The 23,102-nt window shown below is 41.2% G+C and overlaps 1 protein-coding gene across 1 annotated transcript in view; it reads right to left on the minus strand.

The window, feature by feature from the left end:
• KANK3 (KN motif and ankyrin repeat domains 3) overlaps window positions 1-23,102 on the minus strand; it is a 274,252-nt gene that overhangs the window by 29,126 nt on the left and 222,024 nt on the right. Inside the window, exon 9 of the mRNA XM_044090687.1 lies at window positions 14,174-14,272. Coding sequence (XP_043946622.1) covers window positions 14,174-14,272 — 99 coding nt within the window. The remainder of the gene's footprint in view (window positions 1-14,173; window positions 14,273-23,102) is intronic.

Here is a 23,102-nt window from a genome sequence, read left to right on the forward strand (position 1 = left end):
TTATCCTGCCTGCCATCTACTCACAGCTGCCAGTTAAACAATTCCCAAAGAAGATATGACATCTTAGACCACCATGGGACATCAACAATGTCTTAGAAAGACTTACATTGGTACCATCTGAACAAGCTGCTTCCATTTTTCTCAGACACCTTTCATGGAAGACTACATTTTTTGGTAGTGGCTGTTATCTTTACAGAAGGATTTCATAATTGCAGGCTCTCATGTGAAAAAAAAAACATTTTATAAGGATAGAATCACACTACAAACAAACCCAACCAGACCATTTGCCTCCCATTTCAAATCCCCAGAACACGGGAGAAGAAAAGCTCTTCCATTCTTTGGATACACATGGGCAAAAGATTTTTACATGGATAGGGTGACATTGATTAAGTTAGATCAGCTGTTTACCTCACTTGCAAGGAGTACTGAGGGTGGAATTAGTAAACAGCGGATCCCTTTAGTGAAGACTTTGGGCTACCCTTGGCAGGGGATCCCTTTAGTGAATAATACTCCAACAATGATATGAAAGGACATCATTGTATACTTGTGTTAGGAACTTACCAAAACTGTAGAGGTTTGAGTAGTTCTTATTTTCCATCCATCACCCCCCTCTACATTTCTTTGGGCACTTGGGAGTTGTGAGTATCCTAGCAACCTTGCCTCACACTCTTCTATCCTTTCCAAGCAACCTCTCTTCCTACAGACTCGCCTAGGATGCAATAAAGCAGACTGTGGCTTGTAGCTGGGTCACCACATCTGAAGCCTTGGGACAAAACTGAAAGCTCGGACAGGACAAGATATTTCTGAAGATGGCACCACTTGATACCCATCTTATACCACAAATGTCCCCATGTTAGAGTGGAAGGGAGTTAGCCAAAGTCAGAAAAGGTAAAACACAGCTCTGGAATTCGGGCCAGCTTTCAGGTTCCCTTCAGATAGGAATACCAGACATCATGACAAACAAATTTATAAAAAAACTTTTTTTCAGTTTTTGTGTAGATCTATCTTACTGTCTCTGTTAATCCTCCAAACATTATTCCAAAGTACACACTCTGAAAGGCATTTACTGCAGCAATGTAACAACTGTGCTAAAGCTGCCCATTTGCAGCAGAAAACACACCTCGATTTAATAGTATTTAGGTTCATAGGTAGGTACTAATCTATTGGCCCTAGGGCCTATACAAGCCTAGCCAAAAAGGTACCCTGGCTTTCGCCACTCAAGAAAATTATTTTCCTGTGCCCCTGTCAAGCAGAACCACAGAAGTGATCCCCGGGGTGAATTTCCTATTACCCATCCAATCAAGATTTTTCTTGAAGAGTGCTAATGAGGAGCTTATAAGGGATTCCAGCAACAACCTGCTTACCAGCCCACAGGACATCAAAGGCAGATGGAAGGAGCATTTCCAGCAGCTTCTGAATGAAGAAAACCCCACAGAAGCAGTACTGCCCCAGAAACAGCCTACAATGAGAGTAGAAGAGGAGCCCAGCTTAGAAGAAGTAAGAGCAGCACTAAGGAAAATGAAGTCAGGGAAAGCAGCAGGCTCAGATGAGGTCACAGCAGATATGATAAAGATGCTGGGTGAGCTAGGGGAGATATGGCTCCTGAGGGTAATAACTGCAGTGTGGAGAGAAAGGCATATCCCAGATGACTGGAGAATAAGCATGCTCATGCCAGTGTACAAGAACAAAGGGGACATCCACAACTGTGGACAGTAGAGGCATCAAACTCCTACCACATTGCATGAAAGTTCTGGAGAGGGTGATTGATAAACGGATACGCAGAATAGTAGAATATAAGATGGGAGATGAGCAGTTCGGATTCAGATCAGGATGCAGCACAATTGACCCGATGTTTGCATTGAGACAGATACTTGAGAAGAAACAAGAGAAGAGGAGAGTCAAACTGGGCTTTCCTAGACTTGGAGAAAGCATATGACAAGATCCCAAGAAAGCTGATCTGGGCAGTACTGCGGTGGTTTGAAGTCCCAGAAACATTGGTAGAATTAGTACAGGCTATGTACAAGAACCCAGTGACTCAAGTACGAACAGTGTTTGGCCTCACTGAGGGGTTCCCAGTGGAAGTGGGTGTACACCAGGGTTCAGCTCTGAGCCCACTGCTGTTCATACTGGTAATGGACTGCATCAGCAAACAGGTTGGAGGGGTCAGAGCAACAAAGCTGCTGTATGCAGACAATGTGGCAGTACAGGCAGACTCTGATCTAGAACTTCAGCAAAGGATAGGAGAATGGAATGCAAATCTGAAGGCACATGGGATGAAACTAAGCACAGATAAGACAGTGGTAATGGCAGCAGATTGGGGAAATCAGAAGAAGCTGAGAATAGAGATAGATGGGAAGACAGTGGAACAGGTAAACAGCTTCAAGTATCTGGGAGGGGTGGTTGAGGAGAAGGGTAGTCTGAATGAAGAGGTCAAAGCTAGAATCAGAGGGGCTGCAGTCAACTAGCATAGAGTTTCAGGTGTAGTCTATGACAGAAGAATGCCAAAGAAGCTGAAAAGTAAGGTGTACAAGACAGTGGTGCAACCAGTACTACTGTATGGTACAGAAACCTGGGCAGTAAAGGCAGAACAGTTGAAGAAGCTAGAGGTGATGGAAATTAAGTGCCTGAGGAAGGTAGTAGGATGCTCACTGCGAGACAGGCGAAGAAATGAGGACATAAGAGCAGTAGCCATAGTAGCTCCAATTGCAGAAAAGATCAGAGAGAGAACTGATTATGATGGTTTGGGCACATGTGTAGAAAAGCAGAAGACAATCTGGTGAGGGAGATTTGGGAAAGACAGGAAGAAGGTAAGAGGAAGCGAGGACGTCCAGCAAAGAGGTGGATGGATTGTGTGAAAGAAGATCTGCGACAGTCAGGCATGAGTGTTGAAGAAGGCAGGAGAGTGGCAATGAATCGAGAGAGTTGGCAACAGTTAATACGATACCCCGACCCCATGTAAATGGGAAAAAGGGGGATGATGATTATGATGATGCTAATGAGGAGCGCTGTTTGACATAGATAGGTAGTCTATTCCAGAGTATGGGAAGTCTCTGGGACAGGAATCTATCCCTCCAGTATGTTCTGTTTATTGTGGTGACAAGGTTTAGGTCCCTAGAACGTGTAGCTCGGAGGGAATGGGATTTCTTTAAGTGGAGCATGTCCAACAGCTCTGGGTTTGACATAGCTTTGTATGTTAGGCAGAGATCGCCTCCGAGTAGGTGATATGCAACGGAGTAAAGCTGGAGTTTTTTTGAGACTGTCTGTGTAAGGCATTTGTTGTTGTAGATGTCTTGTGAGGTACATACCAAAAGGGGCATTGTACTCTAATGGGTCTAATGAGTGATGAGTAGAGGGGAACAATGACCTCTTTTTTTCTGAGAAACCTTTTGCGATGAGGTGTGCCACATACAAGTATTTCCTGACCACTGTGGCGATGTGATTATCGAAGGAGAGACTACAGTCCACCTGTGTCCCAAGGTCTCTTATCACACTTTCGGTGTTAAGTAGACTACCGCCTATGTGGTAGTTCATGGAAACAAGAGTTTTAGGGGATGACAATGCACTTTTTAGCATTGAGCTTAAGACCATGGCTTTGACACCAGGCATCTGTCTCAGTGAGGCCCTTTTGTAGGATGTCCACATCGTTAGGAGTTTCGATTATGGCTTCTAGTTTGTAGTCATCTGCAAATTTAGTTAGCCAAAGACCTTCTGTGTTAACCTGTACTTCAGAGAAGTAGATACTAAACAGGAGAGGACCCAGGACTGAAAACTGTGGTACTCCACTGATTTGGAGTCTGCTACTTTCACAGTGTGGGTTCTGTCAATAAGCCAGTTGGCAACCCATCTTGTGACATAGGGATTTATACCTAGTTTAGTGAGTTTATCTATAATTCCAGAGTGGGGGATGGTGTCGAACACCTTGGCGAGATCTAGATAGGCTGTGTGAACTACCTTACCCTCATCTATGGCTTTGATGACTACTTCAAAGAAGTCTATCAGGTTTAGGAGACATGATCTGCCTTTTACAAACCCGAACTGTTTGGGGTCCAGAGTTTGGAGATCTCCAATGTCTTTAAGAGTTTCATGATGATACGTTCCATGGTCATGCAGACCAAGCTCGTCAGGCTAATGGGGCGGTAGTTCCCGGGGTCTGTTGTGGCCCTCCACTCTTAAATAGTGAATTAGTTAAAAGTACAACAAAAAGGTTTCTTTAAAATGTGTCCCCTGATTATAGACAGTGAAAAGATATAAAGTACTGCTGTTTCTATTTTTTTATGCTGCCCGATTGTACCATCATTTAACCATGATCTAGTTCAATACACTATCTACAACTGGAAGGCACATTGCTCGCCAAATTTTTTTGACCAAGTTTCTGTCACTGTTAAATACTTCTCTTATTAACTCTTGTTCTCTAATTCTTATCTGTATCATGGCTGTCTGGCAGTTAGCTCTGAGGATTAAGGCTGATCTGTTGAATTGTTTCCCGTTGTCAAGGGTTTGATTCAGGCTTCATTTGTTTACTGCATGACTTTACCAGACAGTGCTTATGAGCCAAGTCTGAAAGAGAGCCATGCGGATCAGTGCTCTATCTTAGTTAACAAATGCAGGTGCCATGATTTGGCACATCATTCATGGACTTGTGTCCTTGTACAAATATGATAAAGTCATAGTGCACATGGGTGTAAATGACATGAGATGTACCTCCCGGGACTATATCAAAAGACATAATGGAGTTCTCAGAATGTGTCTGAGGTAGATATAAACCTAGCCTTGACAAGCATTCTACTATCACCAAGAATTATTCCGGAATATCAACAAAAGATTATTGGTTTCAACAACTGGCTAAGCCTCTTGTGTCATTCTAAGTGGGTACAGTATGAATCATCTTGAGAGGAAATGGCAGACCGTCTTTACTGTTTTACCAGGGATGGCCTGCACCTAGCAATTTTAATATTGGCTTAAAACTTGTCCACTCCCATACTGCTTTTTTAGGCAATGTCATTCTTCCAAAGTTTCTAACATAACAAAACAGAAGCTCCTCAATGCTAGGAACCTTGACAACCTGGTTCAAGACCAGTGGGAGCTCACCATCAGTCCATGATTTCAATGCCTACCACACATTCACGCCCGCAGTATTATGTGAAGGCTTGAAAGTTGGGTGACTCCATATTCTTAAACATTTCAACTCCAGACTAAGACAACTTACTTTCAACAAAACCACTTATATTATAGCTACCTATAGCACTCCCACTGTGTCACAACTTAACCATTATGAAGTTTCTTTGCATCAAGGCAAACAATTCTTGAAGAAGACTTTAAATACCCCTCTAACTGGGAGACTTTCATCCTCCAACATGTATGCTGAGAAACTTCTAGACTTCATCAATATAAATGCTCTGGAAAGATTAGTTGTGTAAAATCTTACCATAACCATAGATGTCCTTCTCTTCCATGTTGCAGTATTCTAGTTGTGGGATTTCCTGCCCTCAGGCAACTCATACATTGGCTCCTATACAAAAGCTTCAGCTTGGCTGCTGCAGTGTGCATGGGACATCAGACATAAGGCCATTAACCAGGCGCCTTAAATATGACATCCATATGCACAATCCTCAGAACTTGAAGGCCAGCAGGTAGAGAAGAAGGCCCAGCAGGAGGAATGCCAGTGGTTTCCAGGTGTGTGACCTGGTGTCCTACTGTAGTATGGATAGGACAGGTATAGGAAAGTGAATAGGGGGTATTGGTGGGTGGGTAGGAATACTGCAACATGGAAGAGAAGGACATCTATAGTTATGGTAAGATTTTACACAACTAATCTATGTCCTTCTATTCCTATGTTGCAGTATTCTAGTTGTGGGAGCGTACCACAGCTCATGAGGATGAGAGGGTGGTGGTTGTTGAGGATTCTACTAATCCCTGCAGGATTGCCCTGGCGGATCACGTCCGAGCTCTGGAAACTTGGTCAAGTTTGTAATGTTTGGTGAAAGTGTGGATAGTGGTCCATGTGGCTGCTTCCATAATGGATGCTGTGTCCATACATTTCATGAAAGCCCTGCAGGTGGCCACATCTCTAGTGGAATGGGTCTTTACTCCAACTGGGGGTTCTTTTCTATGGTGGGAGTAATAGCAGCAAACAGTTTCCCTGATCCAGCATGAGATGGTTTGTTTGGAGACTGCCCTGCCCAGGGCTCTGGGATGAAAGGAGACAAAGAGCTGGTGAGTTTTCCTAATGGTTTGGGTTTTGTCCAGGTAGAACCTTAGTTGCCTGTGCATGTCCAAGGAGTGCAGAATCCTCTCCCCTTCATTAGTGAAGGAAGGAAAGAAAGTGGGTAGATGGATAGATTGGTTTAAAGACAAGTCATTGACAACCTTGGGCATAAAGGAGGGATTGGTTCACAGGGTTACTCTGTCTTTGTGGAAGATGGTGTACGAGGGACAGGCCATTAAGGACTGCAACTCTGACACACTTCTGGCTGAAGTGATCGCCCCCAGAACTACAATCTTCCATGTACACATCTGTAGGCAAGAGGACCCAGCTGGTTAAAAAGGGTGCTGGGTTAGTTTCTCTAAGATGTAGTTAAGGTCCCAGGGTGGAGGGATAGGTTTTTTTGTTGGTTTCATGTTGGTCTCATGTGTAAGACCCCTTTAAGGAAGAGCTTTACATTGAGCCTGGCCAGCAAGGGAGGATCAAGAGGCAGGTAGGCTGAAATAGCAGAAAGATGTACTTTTACTGAAGAGTAAGAGTCCACTTTTGATCAATTGACACACACAAGAGAACCATGGAGACCTCAGCAGAGCAAGGGCCCCTTCCCTTGTCCAGACACCATTTTGGAAATCTTTCACACCTAGCCAGGTACGATTTTTTTGGTGGTAGGTTTCCTTGCCTCCCTTAGGACTGAAAGCATGTCCTCTGAGTAGTGGTGTCTGAAGGGGATCAAAAGTTCATCACCCACAGAGTCAGGAATAACATCTGCAAGTGTGGGTGAAGGAGCGTTCCTATGTCTTGTGTCAGTAGGTCCACCTTTGTAGGGTAACTTCTAGTGACTGCCCTTGGCTAGACTGAGAAGTAAGGGGAACCAGTGCTGCCTTGGCCAGTAGGGCATCACTAACAAGATTTTTGGTTTGTCCTTCTGTATTTTCAGGAGGACTTTCTAAATTAGTGTGGAAGGGGGAGGGCATAAAAGAACTTCCCCTCGCAAGAGATGCTGAAAGCATCTACTCTCCATGCTAGAGGGAGCAGGTTTTTGAGCAGAAGGTCTGCAGTTGCCTGTTCTGGGGGGAGGTAAACAGGTGTATTTGTGGAGCACCCCACCAGTGGACTACATCTTGGAAGACCTCCCTGTTCAGCATCCATTCATGCTGCGGTGAGGAAGTCCTGCTCAGGAGATTTGCTTGGTGGTTGTACTGTGAGGGGATGTAGACCACCTGCAGGACTAAGTTGTGGTGAGAGGCTAGCTCCCATATCAGCAGGGTTAGTCTGCACAGCTAACAGGCCTTTGTTCCCTCCCTGTTTGTTGAGGTACCACATAACAGTGGTGTTGCCTGTCACTATCAGGAGCACCCCTGGAACAAGAAGGGGAACAAATGTTTTTAGAGCTAGGAAGACTGCTGTCATTTCCCTGATATTGATGTGCTTGGCCTGTCGAAAGGGATGTCACTTTTCTTGAACCCTGTAGGAAGCCAGTGTTGCTCCCCAACCTGAATCTGAGGCATCTGTATGCATTGTTTTGGTTGGGGTGGGGTTTTGGAGTGGAAGTCCCGGGTTTAGTTGGACTTGCTGGATCCAAAAGCTGATTTCTGCCTTTAGACAGAGAAAGAGGGGAATGACTTGCTCTAAGGGATGTAGGTGATGAGACCAAATGTTTTTGAGGTACCACTGTAGATTGTGCATGTACATTCTGGCCAGTGGCAGCGTGGGGATGGTAGCTGCCATTAAACCAGGGAGACTGAGAAATTGCCTTGCCGTCACCTTCTGGGAGAGTAGGGTTTCCTGGAAGTGGGAAGTCAGGGACAGAACTTTATCCTGTGGGAGAAAGGCCTTCATTTTGTCCATTCTGATTCTGCAGCCCAGGAAAATCTTGTCCTGGCCTGGGGTCAGGGAGGACTTTGGGAGGTTGATGGTGAACCCTAGATTCTGCAGACGTAACATGGTGAAGTGTAGATGCCTTGAGAGAGTACCTCTGGACTCTGCCATTATCAGGATGTCATCCAGATAAGGGTAAATCTGGATTTCCTGAGTTCTGCAGAAGGCAAATGCTGGGGCTAGACACTTTGTAAAGACTTGGGACTCTCTCTGGACTCTGCCATTATCAGGATGTCATCCAGATAAGGGTAAATCTGGATTTCCTGAGTTCTGCAGAAGGCAAATGCTGGGGCTAGACACTTTGTAAAGACTTGGGGGGGGGGGCATGGATAAAGCCAAAAGGCAAGACAGTAAATTGGAAATGAGAGGAAGGTCCAGACAAACAAACATGGGAATTGTCTGTGGGAAGTCCTGATGGGTATGTGTAGGTAGGCCTCCTTTAGGTCCAGGGTGACCATGAAGGTAGAACCAGAGGCAGCAGAGTAGGGATAGAAAGCATTTTGAAGGAGGGTACCTGAAGGAAGGAAAGGTCTAGGATGGGTCTCCAGGGTCCATCTTTTTTGGGGACCAGGAAGAGACAGGAGTAGAAGCCCTTTCTTTCTTGTCCTGAGGGAACAGGTTTTATGGTGTCTAGCTTTAGAAGGTCTGCCAAAACTTGTGGCATGAGATGGGCCTGATTTTTTGGGGGGAATGGAATGCCTTTTGTGGGGGGGGGGGGTTCTTTCCAGGATAGGAAGTACACTTTTTGGATAATGGATAAGACCCATTGGTCTGTGGTGATGGACTGCCATAGCGGAAGACAGTGGGAAAGGTGTGCAGAGAGGGAAAGATGGGCAAGGCAGTCACACATTACTGGGGCCTCCTCAGTCCTGAAAGGATTGTCTGGGCTGAGGAGGTGGAGCAGAAGGTCTGGAAGTGGGGGGGGGGGGTCTTCTAGCCCCTCTTCTGGATCAGGAAGAGGAAGCAGTAGGAGGCAGAAGGCTGCAGTCTAGATTGCTTACATACATTGGTGGCAATCACCACTGGGTCTGCCAAGGGTGGTTTAAACAGGACTTTCTGGTCCTCTGGTACTTTATAAAAGTGGTCAAGGCACTTGGGGGCCGGAGGCTGGGAGTCTGGTGCCTTAGAAGCTGAGTTGAAGGCATCCAAGTAAGCAGGTTGAACCAGAGAAACTGCCAAAGGGGAGGGTGATTCTACTTGCAGAAGCTCAAAGTACCTCTTTTGGGTGTCAGTCATTTGAGAGGTATCCCATTTATAGTAGTCTTTCATCCTGGTGGTATAGTCTCACGAAACGTAATATCCTCAGGAGGAGGATACTCTTCCACAGATTCCTCATCAGGAGAATAATATTCCTGGAGGGAAGCAATCTGGGATGCATATGAAATGGAATCCTCTGAGGAAGAAAAGGAAGAATCATGCTCTTCCTCCCTGACTTGAGAGGTCAAGGGTGGGAGGGGAGAGGCAGAAGCAGACCTAGGGCTCAATAGATGCAGAGTAGTGAGGGCTGAGGCTGAAGGCCCGAGGGCCATAAAGGCCTGCATGAGAGAGGAGGTGAAGGCCTGACAGTCTGGTATAGCTTATGTAGAGGAGGAGGTATGCTTAGCTTTCAGCTTCTTTTTGGCCAGGGTAGCAGTAGGAAGTGGCCTGGCATCAGGTTTTGAGAACACATCTGAAGTCTGGATCCCAGTCGCAGGTACCACCGAAGCTGGTTCCCCTCTCAACATCAATGATAGTCGTGTGGTAGAGCGCAGAGGACGTGCCGGTCGGCTGTGCAACGGCTTCCTCTCAAAGGACATCTTTGTAGTCGACGGATCCACCAGTTGAGTGGGGCATCGGGAAGCGGAGCGGCAGGCGTGGAAGGCCTAGGAATCTTGGTCTTCTTGCATGGAGGTTCAGGTGTGGCCTCCAATGTGGGATCTAAGGGGCTAACTGCTTAAGATGGTTTTCAAGGTAGAGGTTTAAAGCAGCCAGGTGGCTGCGAAGGGTCTTCAGCACAAATGATTGACAAATTGCACAGGAGGAGTGATTGTGTTCCCGGCCTAAGCAAAAAAAACACCACACGTATCATGGGCGTCTTTAGGGGTATCTGGCAACTGCATTGGCACTTTCCCTTTTTACCTGACATCAGCTAAAGGTTACAAGAACCAAGCCTAAGCAATAACAATCAGCAAAATAAGAGAAACAAAAACTCAGCGGGTTACTTATCTTTAAGATGCATCTGTAAAGGAGCAATCTTATGATGCGAAGGTCGCCTGCGGTTGAAAAGTTCGGAGGATTGTGCATGCGGATGTCACATTTAAGGCCCCTGGTTTATGGCCTTATGTCTGAAGTCCCACACACACTGCAGCAGCCAAGCTGAAGCTTTTGTATAGGAGCCAATGTATGAGTCACCTGAGGGCAGGAAATCCCACAACTAGAATACTGCAACATAGGAATAGAAGGACATCAATTATTCCACAGCTTAACCAAGGGTGATAAAATCCTGGACTTGGTCCTTACCAATATGGGGCAGCTTTACTCCCCTACCAATTATAACTTCCTTCCTGGTCACACCAGTCCACAGATCAGTCACATTCACCTTAAGACCATAGCAAGAAGCATCTGCCAATATATTGGTATTCGGATATCATGCCAAGTATAATCTACTAAAACTGAGTGTTGGCCTGACTAAATTAAAATCCCCATTTGATGATCCTAATGCTTATGTAGACTCCTTTACAACCAAACTGTATGCCCATACAAACAGCTACATAGATGCATCTGCCCCTGTAAGAAGTAAATACAATGCCAAATTTAAAAACAACCCCCTGTGGTAAAACTCTGACATAGAAAAGCTCTGTAACATACGAATAAAAATTATAGTATGCAAAAATGAATTTGATTCTCAAGATGCCAATAATACTATTGATAAACGTAACCTGGAACTATGGACCCTGATCAAATCAACCAAAGCTAGATATGCTGTAAACAGCCACCCAGATGTAGAATAACCACAAAGCCTTCTTTCAATATGTTAGAAGGCTAAAAAAAAAAGCCTAGCAGTATGGAGAACTGATAGTAAAGGATAACACATTATTGGGCCCAGAGGTCATAACCAGTATACTAGCAGACAAACTTCACCCCCAATCCCTTCCTATATTCTCAGATCACATACCCGCATCTACATCCTCCCATATTTCCCAAGAAGTCCTCAAGTCACTACTGAAGGCCAAGAACACTTTTTATGGGGGAAGATAACATACCGGGCTGCCTACAGATTACCCTGAAACATGACCTGTCAGACACCCTACATGGGTTACTCAATATCAGCCTTCAAACATATTTTTTGCAAGATGAATGGAGGGCAGCAACAGTCATATCCTTGCATAAATGTTGGGTGTCAGCAGACCTAGGTAATTATAGACCCACAAGCCTGACTAGCCCTGATCTGTAAGGCTGTGGTAAGGATCATTATGGAATTAATAAACAAAGACATGGGTAACATACAAATTCTTGACCCAAACCAGTTCAGATTTGAGGGTAAATCCTGCCTATTTAACCTGGTCAGCTTCTCAAGAAGGCTACTGAAGCAATGGAGGAGGACAAATGTGTACACACTGCATACCTACACCTCAAAAGGCATTCAACACCATCCCACACTCTGGTATTATAGATGCCCTTCCAGCTAGATGTAAATCCCTGTGTAACTCATTGGATAGCAAATTAGCTCACAAACAGAACATAGTAAATCAGGGCTGGTGGCTATACCTCCCTTCAGAGGACTTGTCTCTAGCAGCATATTTGTGGGTTCAGTCCTCGAGTCACTCCACCTTGGCATTTACCTCTTGGAAGTCAAAACAAATGTTCTGGGTTTATGACCAACCATGTTTGCAGATGGCTTTAAGCTTACTACAGTCAAACTCCCAAATAAATAGCCGTTATCAAAACCATGTACTAAAACGAAATCCCAAGAAATGTAGAATCCTATCCTTCAGAAAGTGTGACTTCTCTTGTAGGTAGGACTGACAGCACACCCCTGAAAGTTGGTTCCATAGTCAGGGGTCTGGGAACCAATGTCAATAATGAATGGTTCTTTGATCACCATGTATCCACTATTGTAAGGAAGTCATTTTTCATTGCACAGCACGTTTCTAAAGGTATGGCATACAGGCGTAGGGATTTAATCATTACACTGTACTCCGTACCTGCACAAAATCTTGTCACAACCTGAGTGACCACAACACTTTCTCAATAAAAAACAATCAAAGCCTAAATTAGAAAACTATGCAGACCGTCTCAGTCTCCCTCTACTCAGTATCATACAGACCACTAACAGGCACCATCTGCCTCTTGAATCAAGCCAACAGACCCTATCCTGTCAGACCTGTTAATGCATTTTCAAGTCCTATGGCAGTATAAACATCAACTCAAGGGATCTCAATCTCTTTGCAACATGAATAGAACATGTTGGAGGGATAGGCATGCATCACAGACAGTACTTCTATGGAACAGTCTTCTGCTCAAGGTTATGAGATATACAGCAATATATCTGAAGTAAAATATTTGTTACATGAATTAGAGTGATTATTTCTTTTCAAATGCAATTTGGATGAATGGATGGATAACTGAAAATTCACCCATAGTTTAGTACCCATGTCCCTCATGGGGCTACAAGTAAATATCCCAACATATCCTTGTTCTGCACACATTTGGGTTATATGTATGCAAAATATAAGGGCTAAAAATTACTATGGATATGTAAAGGCTAGGCTTCTTAAAATCGTCATAGGTTAATAGCCTAGTAATTACCAATGAACCTATGAAATCCTGCGATTTTCATCTACAAACAAAGATGCATTAGTATATTCTATAACTAAATATACTACAGTTTACTTGGAAAACTATTGGTTTAGCTCTTGACTGTTCATAACAGACTATCGTCATGTGCATTGTCATTTGACAGATTAATGTGGGAAGTGATAGACTGCCATAAATGTTCCATTTTTGGATACTCTGTTTTTAATCCGACTGCCTGATACTCAGGCTGGATGGTGACTGATGTAGGTGAGCAGAAGTTTAATTGTTATAACCTGCTATGAACCTACTCTTAAAAACAAAGACTAGTAAATAATTAACAACTAAGTTGACTGGATAACTGCTGCAAGACCATCCTAACTATACTTGTACTCTGATGGATCATACAAGAAAAAAAGGCAAGTTACTACTTACCTACTCAAAAAGGAAATGCACAGCAAATAGATTTGTCAGAGTAATGTTAACTTCTTACAGCTGTAGCAGCCATTGCCAAGTAGCAGTCATGAAGTACATCACAAAAGGTGTACAACAGAAGTTATTTTATCACCTGTTTAACTTGTACAGTCCTTGGTGTATTAACTTGCTTAGTAAACTCCTAGCTATTTGAAAAACTATGAGCGATGAAGGTTTACAAAAGGAGCAGTGAAAAACTCTGGCCTTAACTCCAAATACTGCTGTATGCGACACGAGGAATCATTTGCAACAACAAACTTTAACTTGTGTTGCAGTGGAGATCTCAGGGGTACCATTAGAAAAAATGGTAGATTCATCACCCAAAGACTCCCTATGCTGTGGAACAAAATCCCGGTATATGTGAGGCAGAGCACCTCGCTGGCCTTGTTCAAGAGAAATCTTGACCAATGGATGGGAGATCGCAGATATACTCCAGGGATTACCTCAGTGTCACTGCTAGACAGAGGCACAGCAAAATAATGGGTATAGTTCCCCATACAAAAGGGGTGGCGAAAGCCACAAAACTATGGGCTAGGCTTATAAATGCCCTCGGGCAGATAGCCTAGTATGAACCTATGAACTATGTTACTGAAAGATATGAAAAAGCCCAGAAAACTGAACCTACATCTCAATTTTGTGCAAACTCCTATTTCTACAGTTGGTACTTCAACTAAAATATTTACTATGAATAAGGAAAGTCAAAGGAAAATGCACTTAAATTCAAAATGGAGAAACAAATTCCAGGGAAAATTTCATAAAGTAAATGTCAGCTTCTGACAGTTATTTTTCCTCAACTCTAGAAACACTTAACATAGAAACGTGGTTTTTAAACTGCTTTTGACTTACAGGAGACTGTGCCTTGGAGAAGTTCATATGAGCATAGAGTAACACTGCAATATCATTGTGGTTAGCCTCCAGAGCTATAGAAAGTGCATTGCTTCCATCCTGAGAATAAAAATAGAGCCAGATTAAAATATTTATAAAAGCAGGTACAAATTCATTAAAATAAAATCTTTAACATATAAGCAATTAAAGTAGAGGACACTAGCACAGGTGGACTACACACACCTGTACTTTCTCAAATTACTTTGATATTAAGATTTGCAGAGGTAGAGAAACATTTCAGAATACATTTTGTTAAACAGTATTCATCAATACACTGTCCTTTAAAAGAAATGACTCTAAATATGTTTTATTTTGATAAAAATATAGAAGTAAGACTAATACATATACATAATGGAAAGCACTTGAGTTAATATACAGACATGCATCTATGACAAATTAAATCTTACAGCTCTTACTGATACGGATAACAGTTTTATAGGAAGGCATCAGCTTTTTTCATGTCAATGTGTGATATAAAGAAACTCAAGTTTTTGAACAAACTTTAGAAGTAAAAATCAAGACAATATTGTTATACTGAAGGACTTAAATTACTGCATCAGTAATAGCTAGACAGATTATAATTGATTTGTCGACAAACTCTGCATCTTCATGATATAACACCCCCCTTTCTAGTAGACTCAGACCATGACAATACTCTTTTTAAAATAAGTACAGAGGTCACCATTACTAATAATAAACCCATATTCTTGGAATTTATAAATGAAAATTATACCACAAAAACTAGATTTTTCCCAAGACAGTTTGAGGGACACTCCTTAATTCCCCAGATTTTTTCATATTGGATAGTACAGTGAACTAGTACATCATCATAAACAACTGTATTCAAAACATGTCACTATGCAGTACAAATATAAAGAAACATCTAAAAGTTAACACTTGTTGTGAAGCTCCAAAATCATAAAACAGGAGGAAGAGGTATTGTCAAAAATCTCCCCCTCCAAAATAGTTTAATTATAAACCAGAAAACGGTGATAGCATCAAGATATTCTAGAAGAAACTGTGAAAGTCTAGTATTGAAGGTGAAGGGTGACAAAGTAACATTAACTAGACTAGGGACCTTAAAGGTAAAAAGAAATCAGGAACAAAGCTATTCAATGGTTAGAAACACAATGACTGTTAATACTTTGACAATTTCGAATATTCTGTGAAATACATTTTGTGTCAATTTAAAACCAGGAGCATTGGAAAGAAACTTCGCATCCACACAGGAAAGAATACCTAGCACCACAGGCACGTGATAGCTGTCCACATTAAAACACTGGTTTCATGGGTTCAGATTTGTTCTGTGTGGTTTCTTGCACACAGTCTTGGGCAACCTTATTAAATGATTATCAAAACTTGGGTACTAAACAGTGATGGGCTCCTGGTTACCATAGACCTAGGAGGCTAAACCAATCAGCTTGACATATGTTCTCAGCGAGCTCTTGGAGAGAATCGTCATTGGACTGGCTTAAAGGCAGGGGTGACATACCTTAAGCCAGCTCCACGATGATTCTCTTCATGAATACAGCTGTATGTTATTAGCTGTGTAGAAAAACAAAAGGAATTAAGGGGAGAGGCCCATTACCTGATCAAACAAATGTAACCAGTGACATTTGACATGCCTCTGTGGCTTCGAAATTAAAGGGAATCCATTTTGAATTGCAGAATATATTGAAAACTGAATGTTAACTTGTAAAAATTTTCCCCAGTAGAAGCACCATTGCTAACACCATGGGTCAAACATGATGTACACTTGGTGTAACAGCAGTTTATCATTCAATGTAAAAATGTGATGCACAGCTTTTGAAAGAAGGTAATAGTATGCGATTGCAGCAGTATGAGACACCTAGGGCCATGACCAATGAGCATAATAGCAATCATGTAAAGTAACATTTTTTTTTTTTTGTTTTTTTTTAAATGATTGAGGACACGCTACCCAGATAATCGACAGGGCCTCTGCATGCTTCATGTAGGAGTCAAGCCTCTATATCCCTTGAATCTGCACATACAATCTCCAAGGTTTCAAAATGGTGGGGCAAGAAAAACCTCTCTTAGTCTTGCACAGTGATCCTTTAAAGGCTAAATAACAAACTTTCAATGTCCAATAAAACTTAACTTTGCCCACTTGCTTTCAGGCAGGTGGAATCCAATCAACTGGCCTTCAGTTAGCTACAGGGAAGCTGACCCATATGATATGTAAATTAATCCCTCATCACAACAGGGAAGTACGTGTAGGTCTATCCTCTAAACGGATACATCCAGGTCAGAAATATAACACTGTTTTCTGTGACTTCTCCAAGCATCTGGTGATTCCCATGAAAGTGAAGAGATTAATAACAAAGATTCATTTTTAAGAAAACACAACTTACTAGAAACACTGAAATATTTATCCATTTACGTTATGGTATAATGATCACGGAAAGGTTTATTTTAATTTACTTATTTTAGCTTGTTGACCTGGAGTAGAAGACTTGTCCAAAGGAAAATCTTCAGGTTTATCCAGGAATTACCGATGTAATAAAATATGAATATTCATGGAGTTAAAACAGCATGTTACAAAGAGTATAGAATTAAGTATTTCTAACAGTTTGTAGCAGTGGAGTACAAGATAACAATATGGACATCACCGCCGCTAATTTACACATCAATGAAAGACTAGAAGTGATGGAAGAGGGAGACGCCAGAGTAAAATGGTGAACAGGATCTTTGAGAATTAGGAGAAAGGGCGATAGAAGTTAAGGAAAGAGGAGCGACAGACAGCAAGCGATAGACGTATGACTGTACAGAACTTATTACCGTTAGAGCCTTTGAATAGACATGGTTTAGTTCTGAGAAACACTTGGTATAGAGGTATAAAGATGTTGTGGTACTTATTATTTGATGTGTTTTGGTGAGTGTTAGTTTTTTGAGGCAGTTGCAATGACGGAGAGTCTATACCCCAAATGTGGAAAGATGCCTTTGCAAGAGCCAGTCTGCCTTCAAGAACTAAGATTTTATTGGTCCATAACAGGAATTTGTTCACTCTGGATTATGTGATTTGTATATAAAACTGGACATTGTGGGTTTAAAGATTTATTTAAAAAAAATAAATGCAGTACATTGGGAAAATATCAACAATAAAACTGAGAATGTCAGAACATGCAAGTGATATTAGATGCCATTGTGAAACAAATGCTTTATACAAACAGTATTTTGTTGTAAGATTTTCATGATTTATGTTTATTGGTATAGATAAAGATAGTTTTTGATTCAAAAAAATAAGACTTGTTGGTAGGACAGGTTTCCAAAAACAGCAGCAATGAATTAGTTCGTACCTGGGCCAAATTATATATTTTTAATTGCCTATATTGTGTCAAGTCTTGCTGCAAATTGATAAGTGTGTGTAATCATATACTTGAACACTAGATGCCAAACTTTTCCACTTTACAAAAATATCCTCTGGAATGTTAAATATTAATTTATGTTGGTCATGTTTTAAGTGGATATAGAAATATTCTGCAGTGGTTTTATTTGTTTAATGATTAAATCTAAGTATTAAGTTAGGAAGGTTATCGTATATAAGTTGGATGAAAAATGGTCAAAGGCATACAGTAGCGAGGAAGGCTTAGAAGTAAATGAAACTGGTTTAATATTGTACTAGTTTGTTTTACTAGGCATGGACATGGAACACTAACTATAGAATTACCAGTGCAACAATAAACATTGGGATTTATGTGACTGAAAATCTTATTTGCTTCTTTTTGAGTTCTAGGTACTGGTGTGGAATGTTAAATTTCATCAATTGCCAATTCATACATTCAACTGAGACTATCATTCACTTATTTATTGACATTTGTTTACTGAGAAAGTCTGACTGGGTCACAAGAGCACATTTTCAGAATGGCCCAGGGAGAAATGCTCCATTTAACAGAGAAAATTGATATATTTTTTCAAAGACATCACGTAAAAACAGTTGAAAATTATACATTCCAAAAATAATCAGCAACACTGCAAGACCGAGATATACCAACAATATGTGAGAGAACACTGAGAAAAAGCAAAGAAAAAAAACTATATGCAATTCTGTGAGCATCCTTTTGGCAATTCACAACAGTGATAAGCAAATGTCCCATTTTTAGTTTAATTGCAACTATAAAGGGGAGAGAGATTAGGATAGCTTAGTATAAATGGGGAGGAAGTGACAGGAAAAGGTCACTAGAGTGATAGAGATGGTAGGGCAGCCAGGTGAAGATGAGGAAGTGGTGATGGGTAGAGAATCTGTACAGAGAGGGGTGGGGAAAAGTACATAAGATTGGTCATCCAGGAGTACATGAGCAGAGCCATGAGTTTGATTGGTGGCCTTCCAGGTGATGTTTGAAGGAAGGATGGCAGGTTGCAGTTAACAGCCTGTGGAATAGAATTCCATTTTTTGGCAACAGAGTAGCAGGAAAGGCTACTTCCAATTGCTTTCTGAGGTTTATAAACAGTGAATTGTTGTTTATCATTAGAGTGAAGAGGTCTGTTTAGGTGATATTTTATTTCTTTCTTTAGCTTATAGTTTTTCACTTAGCAGACCACAGATCTGTTAAGTGGTATTTCATGATTAATCTTTGGAACAATACTAAGGTATATGCTTAGAAATTATTTGCTTAGGAGTTAACTTATGAAAAACAGACTCAGGGGACATTAGACACATTCAATATGACAATTACACCAGTTTCAACAATATTAAACCCGCCTTCCCCATACAGTCCGTTAATAACACTCCCATTCACGGAGAATCCATCACTAAGCTCTTAGGTGTAACCATCGATGATCAGCTTAAATTAGACTTGCATGTTAATAACTGTATCAAAAAGACTCATTCAAAACTAGGGCTCCTTCTCCGTAACAAGAAATTCCTTACCTCTGAAGCCAAGATTGCTCTCTCATCTACCTTCTACCCAGTCTAATGTACAATTCTCAAATTCTCACAAATCTTAACTCAGCACTCCTGACCAAACTCGAATCTACCTACAAGGTAGCTAGATTTGCTGCCCAACAAACCTACAAATCCCATCACTGTCTCTCTCTAAAACACCTAAACTGGCTTGAATTACCTCACCAGCTGTTTCTCTCTCAGCTCCAGATCATCCATTCTATCCTATACCAGCCTTCCTACTGTCCAGCACTATCCCCTCTCATCTCCCATTATTCTCCCTCCAGACCTCTCCGAAGCTCTAACCAAGACCTACTAGAAATCTACAAACCCAAGTCTAAATTTGGACGCAACATGTACAGCTATCACTCTACTATTGCCTGGAATAGGCTCCCACTGGAAAACAGGACCACCCTTACACATCCTAAAGAATTTAAGACAGGCACCAAAGAGCACTTTAAAAGTCACTGGCCCTGCCACTGCACTCTCCCTCCTTAAACATCCCCTACTTCTCATACCTTAATCTACTTTCTGCCCTTAACTCACTCTTCTCACTAGCTCTCTCTAACCTTCCTTGACTACTCTTTCTACTGTCTTCTAAAATCTATTAAGCAAATCGCGTCAGAAAATTATTCGATTCTAATTGTCTTGCCTTCATGCAACTACATTATGATAAAACTGGGTTTTTGTAACCACTTATCCCAAAAACTATATTCATCTTAATGACATATTTCTTTTTATACATCTTGAAATAGTTTTTCTATACTCCTGATTATTGACACTGTATAACATTGTATTGCTGCTTAATGCCTTGTAATAATCCTGTAACATTACTGTTTAATGCTAATTTATAATGAAAATTCTATAATATGTTGGAGCTTTTCTCGCCGGGCTTCCGTTAAAAAAGGGCTCATCAGCTCAGTTGGACAAACCCAGTCAACAAATGTTAAACACATTATGGCAAAGTTACTGAACAAATGAAATTATACACATGTGAAGCTAGAAATGAAAGTTCATTCACATAGCCATTATTTTCGTAACTAAATCAGAGTCAAATCATGCTGTTGTGAAGCTTCTTAACTCTGCCATGTTGCACTGATTTGAAGATTCTTTTGACAAAAGTGTTTCAGCAGCTGTACATAGCCAGTTCTTTTACCAGCTGTTGAACTGCATCTGTTTATAGCTTAAAAAGATATTTCCGCACTCTCAAGTAATACACGAACACCGTTTTGTGCGAGTCTGTGTGCAAATGTAACTTCTCCATTATTATAAAGTGCAAAGGAAAACATTACAGCTGTAGTTGAAACCCTCCTCCCAAATGTCACAGCTCCTTTTAGTCGACTATTAATAGCACTGATTGCTACAGAACAGTGCTATGTTACTATAATATATTCTGCTGGAAAGTACAAAGCAGAATATCACAGCTTTACTAATGCACTGCTTTGACAGCTGTCAAAATCTGAGGATTGACAGCTATTTTGAAAGATTGGGCACACTGAACACGGACACAATCTTATAGTTCATTCTTTTGAAAACTAGAAACAAGAATGAGATGGCTGTAATAAGAGCTACTTTGACAGCTGCCAAACTAGCTGTCAAAATGTGGCTATTTGAAGTAAAAAAATAGACTACCACAGACTTGTACAATGTAAAAAACATTTTTGTTTGTGTATGTGACGATGTACATAAAACTACTCTGTGGGAAAAATGCAATGCAAAATGTCACAGCTCCTAACAAAAATATTAAACATTGCTTTTAAGGATTAGTTTAACAATCCACACACACAAAGATTTGCAATCAGTTACACAATCACTATTATACAACAATTTATTAAAGTATAAAATGCTCCATAATAAACAAAGAAATAGACTACTTAAAAAAAACTTCCACAATGAAAAATATAATAATCAAAAAACAAAAAATCATTTTCAATTGCAACATCACCCTCCGGGGTGGACAGTTGAAATAACTGGCCTTGTAAGGATGAGGAGGTCCCTTTGCTTACAGCACTGGGCATTTCAATACTGCTGCATAGTCCATCATTTTCATGTAATACCTGTCTGCTGCACATTGTTCTTTACACTATATATGTGCATATGCTGTCATTTCCAGATCAGGTAGTTCTTGCATACATTAACAACTGGGTAAGTTTAAAAGTTAAAATGTTTTTCCTATGTAGAAAACCCTACAGGTACAAAGTCCAGAATCAGGGAACATCTTTTAACTGGTTGTAGGAAAGAAAAAATGTGCCTTACATATACAGACTGGTACTTTGTCCAGACCTTTACGGTTCTTGGCACTTGTCGGGGAATCTATGTCAACACTGAACTGTCCTTTAATTACCATGTATTCTCCGTTACAAGGAAATCCTTTTTCATTGCACAGGGCTGTAAAACTTGGCATTCATTAGACCAGCCATTGAGTATAATGCCCCTTTCAGTATGTGCACATCCAAACACTTGTCATACCTAGAATGCCCACTTTCTCATATAAAATACAGCATGATAACTATAAGAATCAATCAGAAGAGGATAGAAAGGATTGGGGAAGAGAATGGATAAGCAATTCACAAAAAACAATGGGGGAATATATGTACATTGGATATAAAAAGTGTACATATCCCTGTTAAAATCCCAGGTTTTTGTGATATAAAAAAAAATGAGATCACAATAAATCATTTCAAAACTGTTCCCAGCTTTAATGTGACCTATAACCTGTACAATTCAAGTAATTCCGCGGTGGTGCAGCAGTAGCGTTGTTGCCTCACAGCAAGAGGTTCTCCCGTCCGATTCTCAGCTAGTGTGCGGGTAGTGCCTTCTGTGTGGAGTCTGCATGTTCTCGCCGCTGGTCGAGTGGAGTTCCAAAAGACATGCATGAACGGGCATGCCTTTGTTGAAGGTTGGGCGTCAAGCTGGCAACTCGGCACCATGAAAATCTACTGCCAATCATTAGCGGACCGGAGTTCCGCTGTGGCGACCCCTAACCGGGAAAAGCCGAAAGACATACACAATAACCTGTACAATTCAACTGAAAAACAAATCTGTTAGGGGAAAAAATATAAAATATAAAAAACGTACAATACGTTGGTCGCATAAGTGTGCACACCCTTAAACTAATACTTTGTTGAAGCACCTTTTACTTTAATTACAGCATTCAGTATTCTTAGGTACACAACTGCCATCAATTAAAGAGACTCTGATTAACCCCAAAAAAGTTCAGCTGTCCTTGTAGGATTTTCCTGACATTTACTCAGTTGCCTGCTACAGCAAAAGCCATGGTTCGCAGAGAGCTTACAAAGCATCATTGTTGAAAGGTATCAGTCAGAAGGGTACAAAAAAATTCCCCTGCATTGGATATACCATGGAATACAGTGAAAACATTCATCAAAACATGGAGAAAATATGGGACAGCAGTGACATTGTAAAGAAGTCCCTCCAAAATTGATGAAAAGACGAGATGAAAACTGGTTAGGGGGGCCTGCCAAGAGACCTACAGCAACACTGAAGGAGCTGCAGGAATTTCTGGCAAGTACTGGTTGTGTACTACATGTGACAACAATCTCCTGTTTTCTCCATATGTCTGGCCTATGGGGTAGGGTTCCAAGCCTTTTCTTACACAGAAAAACATCCAGGCCCAGCTAAATTTGCAAAATACATAATGTCTCCCAAAAGCATGTTGGAAAATATGTTATGGTCTGATGACACCAAGGTTGAACTTTTTGGCCACAATTCCAAAAGGTACGTTTAGTGCAAAAACACTGCATCAGCAAAAGAACACCATCTCCACAGTGAAGCATGCCAGTATCATACTCTGGAGTTGCTTTTCTTCAGCTAAAACTGGGGCTTTAGTCAAGGTGGAGGGAATTATGAACAGTTCCAAATACCAGTTACTTTTGGCCCAAAGATGAAGAGGAATTTCACCTTTCAACATGACAATGACCCCAGGCATACATCCAAATCAATAAAAGAATGGCTTCACCAGAAGAAAAT

The sequence above is a fragment of the Protopterus annectens genome, chromosome 13.part0 (genome assembly GCF_019279795.1).
Source record: "Protopterus annectens isolate FY-2018-M chromosome 13.part0, PAN1.0, whole genome shotgun sequence".
Taxonomy (NCBI): Eukaryota; Metazoa; Chordata; order Ceratodontiformes; family Protopteridae; genus Protopterus; species Protopterus annectens.